This window comes from Narcine bancroftii, chromosome 6 (assembly GCF_036971445.1).
Source record: "Narcine bancroftii isolate sNarBan1 chromosome 6, sNarBan1.hap1, whole genome shotgun sequence".
In the NCBI taxonomy this organism is placed as follows: domain Eukaryota; kingdom Metazoa; phylum Chordata; class Chondrichthyes; order Torpediniformes; family Narcinidae; genus Narcine; species Narcine bancroftii.
Window position 1 is genome coordinate 143,600,323 of NC_091474.1, and position 14,249 is coordinate 143,614,571.

Here is a 14,249-nt window from a genome sequence, read left to right on the forward strand (position 1 = left end):
AAAGGCAAATAGAATGTTTGCCTTCATTTCTGGAGGGATTGAATTTAGGAGCAGGGAGATTATGCTGCAACTGTACAAGGTACTAGTGAGGCAGCATTTGGAGTACTGCATGCAGTACTGGTCTTCTCACATGAGGAAGGATGTACTGGCTTTGGAGGTGGTCCAGAGGGGGTTCACCATGTTGATTGCAGAGATGAGGGTGTTAGCCTATGAGGAAAGTTTGAGTCACCTGGGAGAGTAGTTGCTGGAATTTAGAAGAATGAGAGAGGATCTTATTGAAATGTATAGAATCATGAAAGGATTAGACACGAAAGAGGTCGGTAAGTTGTTCCCATTGGTGAAAGAGATTGGAACTAAGGAATTTAGCCTTAAGATCTAGGGTAGTAGATTTAGGACAGATATGAGGAATTGCTTTTCCCAGAAGGTGGTGGATCTATGGAATTCATTGTCCATTGAAGCAGTTGAGGTGACCTCAGTGAATATATTTAAGAAAAAAGTTGAATAGATTTTTACAAAGTAGGGGAATTAGGAATATGGGGAAAAGGCAGGTAGATCAGCCATTATCTCATTAAGTGATGGAGTCGGCTCAACAGACTGGATGGCCTGTATTTAAATTTAAATTTAAAAAAAATAGCCTTGCTCCTATTTCTTATGTTCATTTGTACCTTATGGAGTGTTATAAATAGATGGATGTACATGTATTTTAAATCACTGAGCAAAAACTTTCAAATAATGTATAATGTCACAGAGAGAAGTGGAATTGTCTGAAAAGGAAATGTGAAGCCTTATCTTCCAAGATATTGATAGGAATTTCAGGAAAAATATATCACATTCTGTAAGGTTCCAAAGAAACCTAGAAAAGATATCAAGCAAATACTTCATTCTCAGGTTCAAGGGTCACATCATACATTCGTTTAGCCATGTATCACCAGAATTCCAGATATTCTCAAGCTTCACTCTCATCTGACAAAATCACCCATAATCTACTTAATTTATCAGGCAGGGCTCTGTGTACAATAAGGAAAAGTAGAAGAGAGACAAGAAAACCTAAAAGAAAATTAAGAGATATGAAGTCAGTGGTAATGGAGAAATAGACAAGTCTAAAGATTGGTTATTCTCTAAGAGCATTTTGTTTCCACTCTGGCTTTAAAAGAACCACTTCAGGATGTTGCAGTTGATTTAGTTATATATTTCTGATCGTTATTTATTGAGTTCATCTTTTGCTATGGTTTATTTGGCATAAAAACTTGGGAGCCTGCTATTATATTCACCAATCCTTTTTTTGCGGGCATTACATTATTCAACATTCTATTACATATCAGTTACCATTTGGAGAATTAAGTCTGAAAAACAATATTTCATAAATCCCATTTTTCAAAATTATATAAAAAATGAACGACTTGGCAAAGTCTGGTTATCAAATGTTAAGATCAATAGAATGTTTCCGAAGCATCATTATGGCATGCCAAGAAAGGAGGATAATGTTTGTTTTTGAAGAAAATCTGGTCTGATTTTGATAATTTTTGCAAGAACAAGAATTTGATTATCTAAATTGTTTTAAAATGTTTGTGTTTAGCAATTTATTTACTGTCATCAGAATTATATTTGACCCATTTGTAATTCCAATCCAGATCCATTGTAAATGTAATTACATATAGTGGAGCCTTTTAATGATCAGTGACCACAATATGATTAAATTTAAGATTAACAGGCAATATTGCATCATTCCGAACAACAACTGTATCTACTTTGATGAAAATCTGGTTGAAAAAAAATTGAAAAATACATTAAAATAAATTAAAGGGAATATTGCAGACCATATGTTACAATTCTCAACAAGGTGCAATGCTTTTAAAATTACTATTTCTACATTTCCAATATTTCTGCAGCTGTTTTGCATTCCAGACAACACTGGATAAATCTTCTACTGCAGAAAACATACTCATTAAAAAAAATCTTTTATTTATGATGTTTCACTTAATTCAAGATTAATCTCTTCCCAAACCTAAAGGGACAGAAGGGAGATACCCAGGTGTTCAAAAGTGGGGATGTGAAACCAATTCAGGTACTTCTCACCGAGGAAGAGGCTTCCAATCAAAAACATTGTTAAAACTGCTTGAAATCAACAAAACCCATTGGAGTTCAATTCCTAATTCTGCTGTAAGTGTTGCAATATTTATCCTATTTTATGGTACAACCCTTATTTCAAACAGCAACTCCAAAATTCACTCTATACTTGAAAAAATGCTGAAAGACATACCAAGTAAAATGGTAACACTTCTCTCTTTGCCATTTGAATGAGGAAATCAAATATTCCATATCTAGGCAGTTTAGGCTGCAAGGAAAATGATTAGGGGCTTCAGGGGCATCTTGACAGATTAAGTTAACAGGAAAGAATATGGCAGATGGAATACAATATGGAAAATCAACGTTGTGGTACTAAAAATAAAAATGCAAAGTTGAAAGATACTGGTGTTCAATGGATTAGAGAGGTATCCATTTATAGGTCTCACTGAAAGTTAACATGCAGGTACAGCTAAACAATTGGGAAGGCAAATAGAGAGGTATCCATTTATAGGTCTCACTGAAAGTTAAAATGCAGGTACAGCTAAACAATTGGGAAGGCAAATAGTATGCTGGCATGTAGGATCTGTGTACAATAATAAAGACATCTTGCTTCACTTATTTCTGATCCCAGTGATACTGCATCTCAACTGTTGGGTGCAGGGCTAATTTTACTTGTGCTAGAGGAAATGCAGCAGAGATGGTTCATGTGATTGATCACAGGGAAAGTGGTTTGTCATCTGACCAGAGACAAGGGAGGTTGGACAAATCTCTGAATAGCAGATATTTTATTATTATAGTAATAAATGTTTATTACTATAAACAGATATTTTCTCTGTTGAGAGTTATGGATCGTAATCTCAAAATCAAGGGTTGACTATCAGGATGAAGAAGAGAACAAATTTCTTCATCCAGAGGACAGGGAATCTTTGGTATTCTCAACTCAAAGAGTCGATGATGGCCAGTCATTGAGTACATTCAAGATCAGATCTATAAATTTGCAGATAATTGAGCTAGTGCAGGGAAGGGGCACTCATCAGTGGGTGGATAGGAATCTGGCACAGTCACTCTGTGCCATCAGTCATATTTCACATAAAAGCAAATAGGTAAATATGTGAGGCAAAGTTGTATCCATTGGAATGGGCATATATTGGACAGTTTACATCAAATATGGCAGACCCAGAACCCAGATTGTCTGTCTAAGACTTCAACAAAGATTCAAAAACAAAGCAACATTTGGGAATGGACGATCAATAATTTATGAAGAGGCTGTCAAATTTGAAGATTGTTGCATTGACTGCATTGTTTATAGCTCAATATATTCATACATTTTTGTTGTAACCTCGTTATGGCAATAACTACTCCAGCCATAGGGGACAATGGGCTTAATTTGCCATGTTGATTCAGTAACATTAATAGAAACAAAGAATCTCCAAAACACTAGGCATCATCCTAACTACCTGAGTTGCATTTCCAGGAACATGAGTTTGAGTGATTTCAATAAAAATACAGAAATGCTGGAAGAACTCAGCAGGACTTGCATCGACCAGAGGAAATAAAGATACATTTATTATAACTTTAATAAGATATAATTATTAAATATATAATTTTGAACCTGAGCCCTTCCTAAAGGTATGAATGTAAAAAGACAGGCATCTGTGTTAAAAGGCTGGGGAAAAAGGAAGAATGGGGGGGGGGGAGGGGAGGAGGGAAGGAAGTTCAAACATAGGCAAAAGGTGTTAATAGGAGGACGGGTTAGAGGATGAGGACAAATTCTGCCAGCCAGAAAAGGATGGTGGTGGAAGGGGACTAGTTGGATGGAATAAAGGTAGAGGACAAGTCCTGCCAGCCGGAAAAGGGTGGTGATGGAAAGGGACTGGTTGGGTCTGTTGTCGAGAAATAAATTAAGGGCTTTCAGGTCTTCATTATGGGGGATGGATGTGTATTATGATTAGATTCCTAAGGTAATGAGGCAGTCGAATTCAGGCTGTGGTGATATGTAATTACACTATTAGGTCACCAGGGGTCAGCCTAGTGACCTTGTATATAAAGCAGTCCAGAGCTACAGTCTACCCTTCCAGGTTCGTCTTGCAGAGAGACAAGACCTCTTAGTGTACATATTAGTTTATTAAAGCTGTCTTATACTCGCTCTGCTGGTGTGGTTATTGTCAGTACACAGGCAACTGAAAGTTCTTGAAGTGATGGGGGCATCTGAAGTATCTTGAAGGGTGTGCTGAGGGATTGGACCAGGGAGGTCAGAACAGAGTCGAGGTGAGTGGATACAAGGTCTGAAGTATCTCGGATGTAGGTGGGAAGCGGCCGGACCAGTGGCGGGCACTCAATTTACGAGTGATTTCAATAGTCATTATAACATGATACATTGAGATTTGTTATTAACAGCACCGCTGATCTGGGAACCTGGGGCTGCGATGCCAAACACTTGCATGGATGAACTTAGCGTGAATCCTTGCTCTACCCTTTGCTGATTGACGCCGTGCCAGGAACCTGCTGCAAGTCCCAGGAATGACACTGGTGTGGAGAGGCTACATGTAACGTTTGGTATTTGGAAGGGCCAGGGGGAACGGTGCAGCAGCTCAGGTTTGAGATGTGGGTTCCTTCCTTGTATTGACAGATTTCGACAATATCCTCCACTTTCCAGTTGAAAGTGATGGAAGTTCTTCCTGCTCCTCTCTGGAGATCTACTATTACTCTCCGTGGGCTGAGGAGGGCAGTGTAGACGAACTAAGAGGCAGATCACCTTCAGAAGGACCTTTACATGGCCTGGCGAGGTGTGCAACTGAAACTGCATTCGTGCAAACCGTTCGTTCCGTGTTGCTCCATGGAAGACGTCATGAGAGGGACTGTTGATTCTGGGCAGGCCTGTCAACATCAGGAAACAGCTAGTGCCAGATCCCAGAATCACTCAGCCCTGAACGGCCACACCGCTCGACGCAGCCCGACCACGACCACACCTATCAGCGCACAGCCCAAGGTGCGACACAGCGCATCTTGGGCTGTGATTCATGGCAGAGATTCATGCCAAGCTCCCACCAGCGCTACAGCATACCGTGGGGGGGGGGGGGGGGGGGGGTCAAAGTCTAGGTACAGTAGCACGGTTAATAACGCATTGCTCGATGTTATTTTTATAAATGGCCCCTTTTAGCGCTGATTCCCTGAATGCTTTCATGACCAGGAACGCGAGGTCCCATGTGTTTCTGGGAGTCGTCCGCTAAACTTCGTCATGTGGAGTCTCATTCCCAATAGTTCAGCTTTCAAAGATCCCTCTCAACTTTGTTTTCCTTTCCACACCCAGCCTTTGTTTCCCTCTCCCCCAAACTGATTTGTTCCCTGGATTGCCGCTCGACAGTGACGTTCGAGGAGGTCCGAGATCTCCTTTTAATCTCTGTCACAACCCCCACCCCCTCTCAAAAGGACAACCCAGCACTGAAATGTTCAAACTGAGGGTCAAAGGAGAAAGAGCTCGCCAATGACCACGCCGCATTGAGCTGGCCTTCGGCAGATTCCAGACTCGTCTCGCAGGCGAAGCTGCTAAAAGCATTATATTTATGACTGTAATACTACGAAATATTTAATTAACGAACGAGCCAAAGACACTAATAACCAGATGCTTCATGCATGAACCAGATGATTTCATCCTCGCCTCATTTGAACATTCACCACAAAAAAAAAACTGGAGACTGAAATTGTTGAGTAGAGAGAGAGAAGAAAAATAAACCCCACCGTTTTCCAAGAGTTTAGATAAATCACCAATTGCTGCCTGCCTCTTTCATTCATGGAATTCTGAAGCCCGTGAACGCACCACCCTTCCTGAAATCCAGGGCACTCTGCGAATGTTACAAATGGATTGGCAAGCTGGCTGGCCAATAGTAAGGCGCCGGCGCTCCTCGATCGGCCGGCAGAACCAATGGGAGCGGACGTGGGGTGCGAGGCGGTGTCATTGGGCGGAGAGGGCGGGGTCCGCTGTTGTTATGGCTTTGAGCAGGCGGCGTTTGCTTGTCAAACATGGCTTCGCGTGGCAATAGCGAGACGACCGGCTCCACTTTGCTCCAGCCCTTCAGCGAGGCCATTAACCTGTCCGTCGACCAGGTAGGTGAAGTTCGCTGCATTTCGATAAGACACCTGCCACTCGTCATCATCTGCCCGCTACCCCCGACCTTGAAAAGTTGGCAGGGCTCCCCGGCTCAAGTTGTGCGCTCGGCCCGAAGAGGAGCGGCAGCCCAGACCTGGCAATCTCGTCGCCTCATTTCAACGGCCTGGGAGTTCAATCAGTGCATTACAGTTACCCATTCGTTCTGATCCTTTTGCAACCCCCTCCCCTCCAAAGCTGATGCGAAGCGTTTTGCATTTCAATACAGTGACGAGTTTAGGGCCGTCGCTGCTCGAGTTCACATTGCACTCAGTTTGCTTAACGTCTAAAGTGCCCTTGTTACGTTGCATGTTCCTTTTATTCCCCCCCCCCCCCCCACCTTGGGGTGAGGTGGGCTGAGAGTGAGACTGAAGCATATTGTGTGGGTCACTTGCCAACTCCCGTTAGAACTAGTTTCAGCACGCGCTAAGTGACAAGACCACATCTGTAGGTCATTAAATATAAGCTAAAAGTTGTTAAAGTTATTCCTGTCATTCATTCATTGGCCAGAGAGAATCTGGATCGTTATCATCGTGGCATTTTCTGCCTTTTGTAACTCGTACTTTCACCGATTAATCTTAACTTTTTTTTTGGTTTAAATTCGTCATTGCTTCTCACATACACACACCGCGCGCCAAAAGTATCATTTAGGATTATGGCAAGTTCGATTGAGTAAATATACTGGATGAACCAGATTTGCAAGATTTTTTTTGAAATTGTGTCATTGTTAAATTGCAATTATGGTATATTTTAAAATAATGGTTCAAGAGATGAATTTATGGGAAAATGGGGGTTTAATTTTATATATTTCACTGAGTACAGAACAGTTCTCCCTCCAATTCGTTGTTGGAACTCTGCATTCCAAGGCTTATTGTTCACACCAGACGAGTTTAATGCCCTGGAGGCTGTAAGGTTTACATGTGTGATATTAAAAGCAGTCATGCATGCATAACTGTTTTTCTATTATTCAGGAACTTGAGGTGAAGAAGAATGATTTTAATGTAGGTGTACAATCACATTTTGGACATGTCTGTTGTATTCTTTATCATTCTCACACCGGTTCACTGTTGTAATTTAGGGTTAAGATTTGATTAGAAAAGTAATCTGTTATTCATGGTATTTCGATGAGTTAAAAATAAAATGCGGAGGCCTTTATCATTCAAATACCATATGTACTCTGCCTGTGGTTGTTCTTTTAGGTTGTGGTTACTACAAGAAGTTTTTGTCAAGGTGGGATATGTAAATAACATTTAAGGACTTATTGTTCATTTTTGTTTTATTCACTTGTGTAAAGTGGTAGCTTTTTTAAATTCACTTTCTATTGATCATCCTTGATTGTTTTCCAAAGATGATAGCAAGCTACATTCACATACAGTCCCAGATCTTGTGATCTATTGGATGGCAAGTTCAGAATTGTAAACCATCAATGGTAGTATGTTGATAATTGCTTCCAGGCCAAGATGGTATGGAGAAAATAATATTTTTTTGTGGAGCTTGTCTTTTTCATAAGCGGTTGTAGAATTATTGGATTTGGGAGATCATGTCAAAGAGGACTTGGTGAATTAAAATTTGCAGTCTACGTCATCCTGATTGGTATATTGTGTCATGAAGTTAGCAGCACTCGTTTAGGAAAGTGGAGGCCATTCCATCACACTCCTTGTTGAGTATGGAAAGCCTCTGAATCAATTAATCTGGAATAAAAACAAAGGGGTTGACCGACTCCTATAGATACAGTACTTGTTACCAATAATATTTTGGATTATTAGGTTTTCTGCAGCATGTTAATGCAGCCACCAAACTTCATTGGATGTGGTGACTGTTTCCATGTTGGAGATGGTTTGCCTGGCACTTGTCATCTTCAAGCTTAATATCATTCGATTGCACAAGGACAACCCCATGAAGCAGTGTTCTCCAGTCCTTGGTGGAAAACATGCAGACACACAACCAGAGAAACCTGCATGCAGGACCAAAAAAAAAACATTTGCAGGACAAGTATTTCATCTACACAAATAAATCATCAAATAATATTTTGTATGTATCAGAGTCTTGGATGGTTGGTGTGAGCACTTGCTTTCGTCGTTCATTATTTTTACTGCCCATGAGAAGAAGCGGTTTCTCAGCCTGGTGGTGCTGGCTCTGATACTCTGGTATCTCCTTCCTGATGGTGGTAGTTGAAGGATGCCATGTTGCTGTGTACAAGGTGGTAGGAGTCCTCAATGATTTTGTGTGCCCTATTCAGAAAATTATCCTGAGGTGGGGGGGGTGGGTGGGAGTACCCCAATGTTCCTCTCTGCCACTCTTATGGTCCTGTGGATTGTTCTCCAATCCAATTCTCTCTGATAGATTTCTGATTTATTGTCAGAGTGCATACGTGACATACAACCCTGAGATTCCTTTTTCCTGTGGGTGCGACAGAATTACCACTAATTGGTAGTGCAAAAAATAAACTATACACAATGTAAACAAATAAAAAAACTGTAAACCGATGACAAATGTAAATAAACTGACTGTGTGACACAGAGAATAAAAAAAGAAAAGCAATAAAATGCACAAGAGTTCTTAAATGAGTCCTTAATTGAGTTTGTCGCTGAGGAGTCTGATGGTGGAGGGGGAGCAGTTGTTTCTAAACCTGCTGGTGTGAGTCTTGTGGCACCTGTACCTCTTTCCTGATGGCAGCAGCAAGAAGAAAGCATGAGCTGGGTGGTGAGAGTCTGATGATTGCTACTATTCTCCGACAACAGTCTTCCCTGTACATGTACTCAATAATGAGGAGGGTTTTGACTGTGATGTCTTTGGCTGTGTCTACTATGTTTTGGAAGGCTTTACACTTATACCAGATCATGATGCAGCTGGTCAGCATAATTTCCACCACACCTCCGTAGAAATTTGCCAAGGTTTCTGGTGTCATACCAAACCTCAACAAACTCCTGAGGAACTAGAGCTGCTGACGTGCTTTCTTCATGAGGTCATCGGAGTGATGTCCAGGAAAGATCCTCTGAGATAATGATTCCCAAGAGCCTAAATTTGCTCACCCTCTCCACCTATGATTCCCCAGTGATCACTGGATTGTATATGTCTGGCTTTCTTTCCCTGGAGTCAACAATCAGCACAGATCTATTTTGTTAATTATCATTTCATGCTTGGATATTTTTTTAATCTTGTTGCTCATGGGTAAACAGTGTTTTACAATCTGAGGAATTCTTTGAATTGAGGAATGAAGTTGACAGAAAGCAAATCGAGTTTTGATCTTGTGATTGGGGAAAAGATAATTGAAGTAGCTGAAGATGGTTGTCCCCAGACATTGCTGCACTGAAGGCATGGGGCTCAATTGATGGAACTCTAACAATTATAAATCTCCTCTGTGCTTGGCAAACTCCAGTCAGTGGAGAGATTTTTCCACTCTTCTTATCTTGTTTTAATTAATTAAAAATACCCCATTTACAAAGCAACACCCTGTCAAAATGAGTGGGGGGGGGGGGAAGAGAGTGTTTGTCTATCGTCACTTGCTGTCTGCAAAGCGTCCATGTACCTTCTGCATTACCCACTCTGTATCCCTTCCACTCAGCAAGTGCCCTGTTGTGAAGCCATTAATGCTGCTACCTCACAGCTCCTTAGACCCAAATTCAGTTGTGTTCTCTGTTGCTGTTTGTATAGAGTCTCTTTGACTCCACTGATTTCCTTCAGACAGTACTTCCACATTATCAAGAATGTACATGTTGATAGGTTGATTGGCTGCCTTCATTTGTCCCTCGTGTGTAAATGTGTAGATGAATCTGGGGGTGGGAGTGGTTAGTTGAGAATGGGAGAAGAAAAAAGCCATGTAGGATGAGTGTAAAATGGATGGTGATTGGCCTATTTCCAAGTTGTCTGACTTTGACTTTAATATTCATATTGTATAAGGTTCAGAGCCATTTCTGCAGTTGTATGAAAGGAATTGAGGGACCTAAATCATGTGCAGGGAGGTGAGCAGGTTAAACGGGTATTGTTGTTGGCACAGATAACATTGGATGAAGAACCTATTCCTGTGCTTTATGTGTGTATGTATCTTCTTCTCTATGAATCCCCTGCCTCCTATCCCCATCCTAAGTTCAGTTTTGTTTTTGCATTGCTACCTATGCTCAGCCTCCAAATTTGGCTTTCTATTGTTGTGCAAGGTGTAAGGAAGTCTGGAGTTGAGTTAATCAATCGCACCTCTGATTGAGTCTGGATAAGTGCAGCTGGAAGTTTCATGCCTGGAGCTGGATACCCCCCCCCGTAAACAGCACTTTACATCACTTTCTTGATGTGACAGCTTGCGAATTAGGTAGCAATTGACTGGAATGGTTTTGTCTTGATTTTTTTTTCTTTGTAAATGTGACATACAAGCGCCGTTGTGTATAAACTGGGATGTGTTGATAACCATTACCTTTTTCAAATACCTTTCACCATTTCCTTATTGCTGTCAGAGTGAATAGAATTGGATGAAGAATGGGTTCTGCAATGGAGGCCACCTCCAGAAAGAAGCTGATGTCTTCTTTGCACCCTTACTTTCTGGAAATGGATGAAGATGATTAAACTTTATTTTTGAAATTGTGCTTGACTCCTCCATAAGAAGATGAGAATGGGTTTTTTTGTGTCACCTCACCTTGTGATTTTTGTTTGTCACTTTGATTATTCAATAGAATTATGGATCTTTTATCTATTGTACACATGTCAAACTCAGGCCCACGGGCCAAATTTGGCCCGTGATATAAATATATTTGGCCCGCAAGGTCATATCAAATACGTGTTAAAGATGGCCCGCTGGCCGCCGCGCAGGTAATACTACAAATCCCAGAATGCTTTGCAAATGCATTGGCGCCGGCCCATCAGCCCGCTAATCGCCCCCACCTCCTCTCTTTACTGTCATTAGCATCTGCGACCTGTCGCCGAACTCACATGAAATAAACCCCTTACGAAAAATGGCCAAACGAAAGACAGAAAACAGGACCTTTCAAGACAGGTGGGAGGCAAACTCTGACCCCAGAGTTTGATGAACTTGCATCGAAGAAGAGATGCCAAGTATCTGGTTTAGACCCAGGTGCATCAGAGTAAATCACAGCGTAGCAAGCTAAGCTTGGATTCATATTTTCTTTGGTTAACTTTGGACTGTTCATAGTTGAAAGATTGGATTTTCATTGAAGCAAGTTTTTTTTTGACTTGTTGGCTTGTGGAAAAAAAAACATTTAAAAGGAGCTTAAAGGCTATATTATTTATCGAATATTTTATTTCTCATTTGTTAATGCTTCTTCTGGAAAGAGTTTAACCAAAACTATTATGAAACATTTATTTTAATAAGAAAAAGTTTAACATATGTTGAAAGAAGAGAAAACATGCAGATGTTGAAAATTTTCAATAAATATTTAGTTTGGCCTACGACTTAGTCCAAGTTTTTAATTTTGGCCCTCTGTGAATTTGAGTTTGACACCCCTGATCTATTGATTATGGGATCGGCTTCCCTTGCCTGTAGTATGCAGCTTCCATAGCGGTGAAGCCCTGTTATATCACTAATTTTGCACCATTTTTACTTCTGACCATGTTGCTACCGGTATACTCTTTAACACTCATTGACTCAATGTCCATTCTCTCGGTTGGTGATGATGGTTGAGTGAAGGATTTTCCTTGTTATGAGATTACAGGTTGTTGGTGAAATATAATTATTTTGCTTCTGATCACCCACTGTACCGCAAAGATGTCCGTGTTCCAAGTAAATCAAAAGATATGGCATGCTTGTGGTGATCCACGACGCAACGGAAAGCATTCTTGATTCGATGGTGGGATGATAATTTCTCTACTAAGATTGATTCACTGACTGTAAAGTGTTAACTTCCATTTTGGTCATGGACAGACATGTGTGACGTGGTTTAAAGAGGATGTGGGAAAATTGTTGTTTCCACTTTTAAATGGGTATTTTCGCCACCTGCCACAAACTTACCTCGGCAGTTTTGTCATTCATTATCTGCAAGCTGAGTCCGTGATGCTGCTACCAAACTCCTTTTGTATTGATACTATTGAAGCTTCTTTCTTGTCCCCCTACACCTCCCCATTCCCTTTCCTGGTGTAGTGCCTCCTCAGTTAATGGTTGATTTGGAGGGTTCTGATTTCTGATTGGGTCTTTTTGGAGTCCAGATTCATTGATGGCCAATCACTCTCAAATGTGTACTATTATACTACTATTGGGACACTGATGTTGGAATATGGGATATATAATGTGTCTTGTCCTGGTGATATTGTCAGGCTTGTATTTGTCTAGTCTACTATGGTCAGGGATGCAGTGCTAATTTTTTAGGCGCTGGAGGTCACCAAAAATGGTGACAAGGAGGGGCCTCAAGTGGCCCCCTGAGGGGCCTGAAGTAGTGCTCTGGCAGTACTGAAGCCCTGATTATGGTAATAGCTCACTCAATTTTGCCACAAATTGGTTTTAAAAAAAAAGACTTTGCATAATCAACTGGCTGGTTGCGCTTCCCATATAATGATGTTCATGCACCCTATTATACTGAGGTGAAGTAGTTTGTGACTGACCCTGGGATGATGTAGAGTCATTTATGAAATATTTCTACACTCTCCTTGCTATATATAATTAGTCTTTTCACTGTAACATTATGTACTGCAATGTGTTACAGTTTTTTCTACATTGACATACTGCACTTGAATAGTTCATGTCTGCATTTTTTTTTGGTTTTTGATGTATTACACATGAGAAACACTCCACGTCAATTCTTTATATAATCGTAGTTTTGAGGAAAAGGGTATTTTTTTGAAGAATATTAGACACTTGGCACTTCTGAATATGGTGTTTATGATTACTTAGTTGAATTCAGTAACAATATTGTTTTAAGAACTTCAATTGCAATAAATGATTCAGGAGCTGATTGTTGACTTCAGGAACGGAAAGCCACTTGAGGCACCTCAGGGGGCCACTTGAGGCACCTCCTTATCACCATTTTTGGTGACCTCCAGCACCTAAAAAAAAATAGCACTGCACCCCTGACCATAATAGCCTAGACAAGTACAAGCCTAACAACATCACAACATCATTTATCCCATATTCCAACAACAGTGTCCCAATAGTGGTATAATAGAGATATACAATCCAGTGATCATTGGGGGATCAGAGGTGGAGAGGATGAGCATTAAATTCTTGGGAGTCACTATCTTGGAAGATCTTTCCTGGACCCAACACACTAATGGCATCATGAAGAAAGCACGGCAGTGCCTCTTCTTCCTCAGGAGTTTGTGGAGGTTTGGTATGACAACAGAAACTCTAGCAAATTACTAGGTGTGGTGGAAAGTGTGTTGACTGGCTGAATCACGATCTGGTTTGGGAACACCATTAACCCTGAGTGCAAAGCCTTCCAAAAGGTAGTAGACATGGCCCAGGACATCACAGGCAAAACCCTCCCCACTATTGAGTACATCTACAGGGAACGCTGCCATTGGAAAGCAGGAGCAATCATCAAAGACTCTCACCACCCAGCACATGCTCTGTTCTTGCTGCTGCCACTAGGAAAGAGGTGTAGGTGCCACAAGACTCGCATCACCAGGTTCAGGACCAGCTGCGGCCCCTCCACCATCAGACACCTCAACAACAAACTCAGTTAGAGACTCATTTAAGGACTCTTACTTGTGCACTTTATTGTTTTTCTTTTGGTTCTCTCTGTATTGCACAATCAGTTTGTTTACATTTGTTATCTGTTTACAGTTCTTTGTTTGCCTACGCTCTGTATGTTTTTTTGCACTATCAGTTCTGCCATGCCTGCAGGAAAAGGAATCTCAGGGTTGTATGTGGTATCATGTATGTACTCTGACGATAAATCTGAAATAATTTTAACATCTGACTGCTTTACATGTTGCATCGTGCAATCACTGGAGGAGTAACCTTTGGGAATTAGTTCAGTTTTAACCCTTCTCATAAGAAAGTCAGGAGCTGATGATTGGCTATGCTTCAGTTTTCAAATAAAATTGTTTTTGAAGTATAATCAACATTAATCGGTGTGAATCATTTTGAGGTCTGAAGGAC

General features: G+C 40.9%; 2 protein-coding genes across 3 annotated transcripts in view; one reads left to right on the forward strand and one right to left on the reverse strand.

The window, feature by feature from the left end:
• Positions 1-5,872, reverse strand: part of LOC138736550 (uncharacterized) — a 51,983-nt gene extending 46,111 nt beyond the window's left edge. The window contains exon 1 of the mRNA XM_069886232.1: positions 5,806-5,872. The gene's annotated coding sequence lies outside the window, so the exon portion shown is untranslated. The remainder of the gene's footprint in view (positions 1-5,805) is intronic.
• A 159-nt stretch (positions 5,873-6,031) lies between these two features.
• Positions 6,032-14,249, forward strand: part of LOC138736552 (lysophospholipid acyltransferase 2-like) — a 194,295-nt gene continuing 186,077 nt past the window's right edge. The window contains exon 1 of one of the 2 annotated variants that reach the window (XM_069886236.1): positions 6,032-6,171. In XM_069886236.1, the coding sequence (XP_069742337.1) occupies positions 6,088-6,171 (84 nt within the window). In that variant the 5' untranslated portion in view covers positions 6,032-6,087. The remainder of the gene's footprint in view (positions 6,172-14,249) is intronic. The other variant, XM_069886237.1, reaches the window with a different exon arrangement.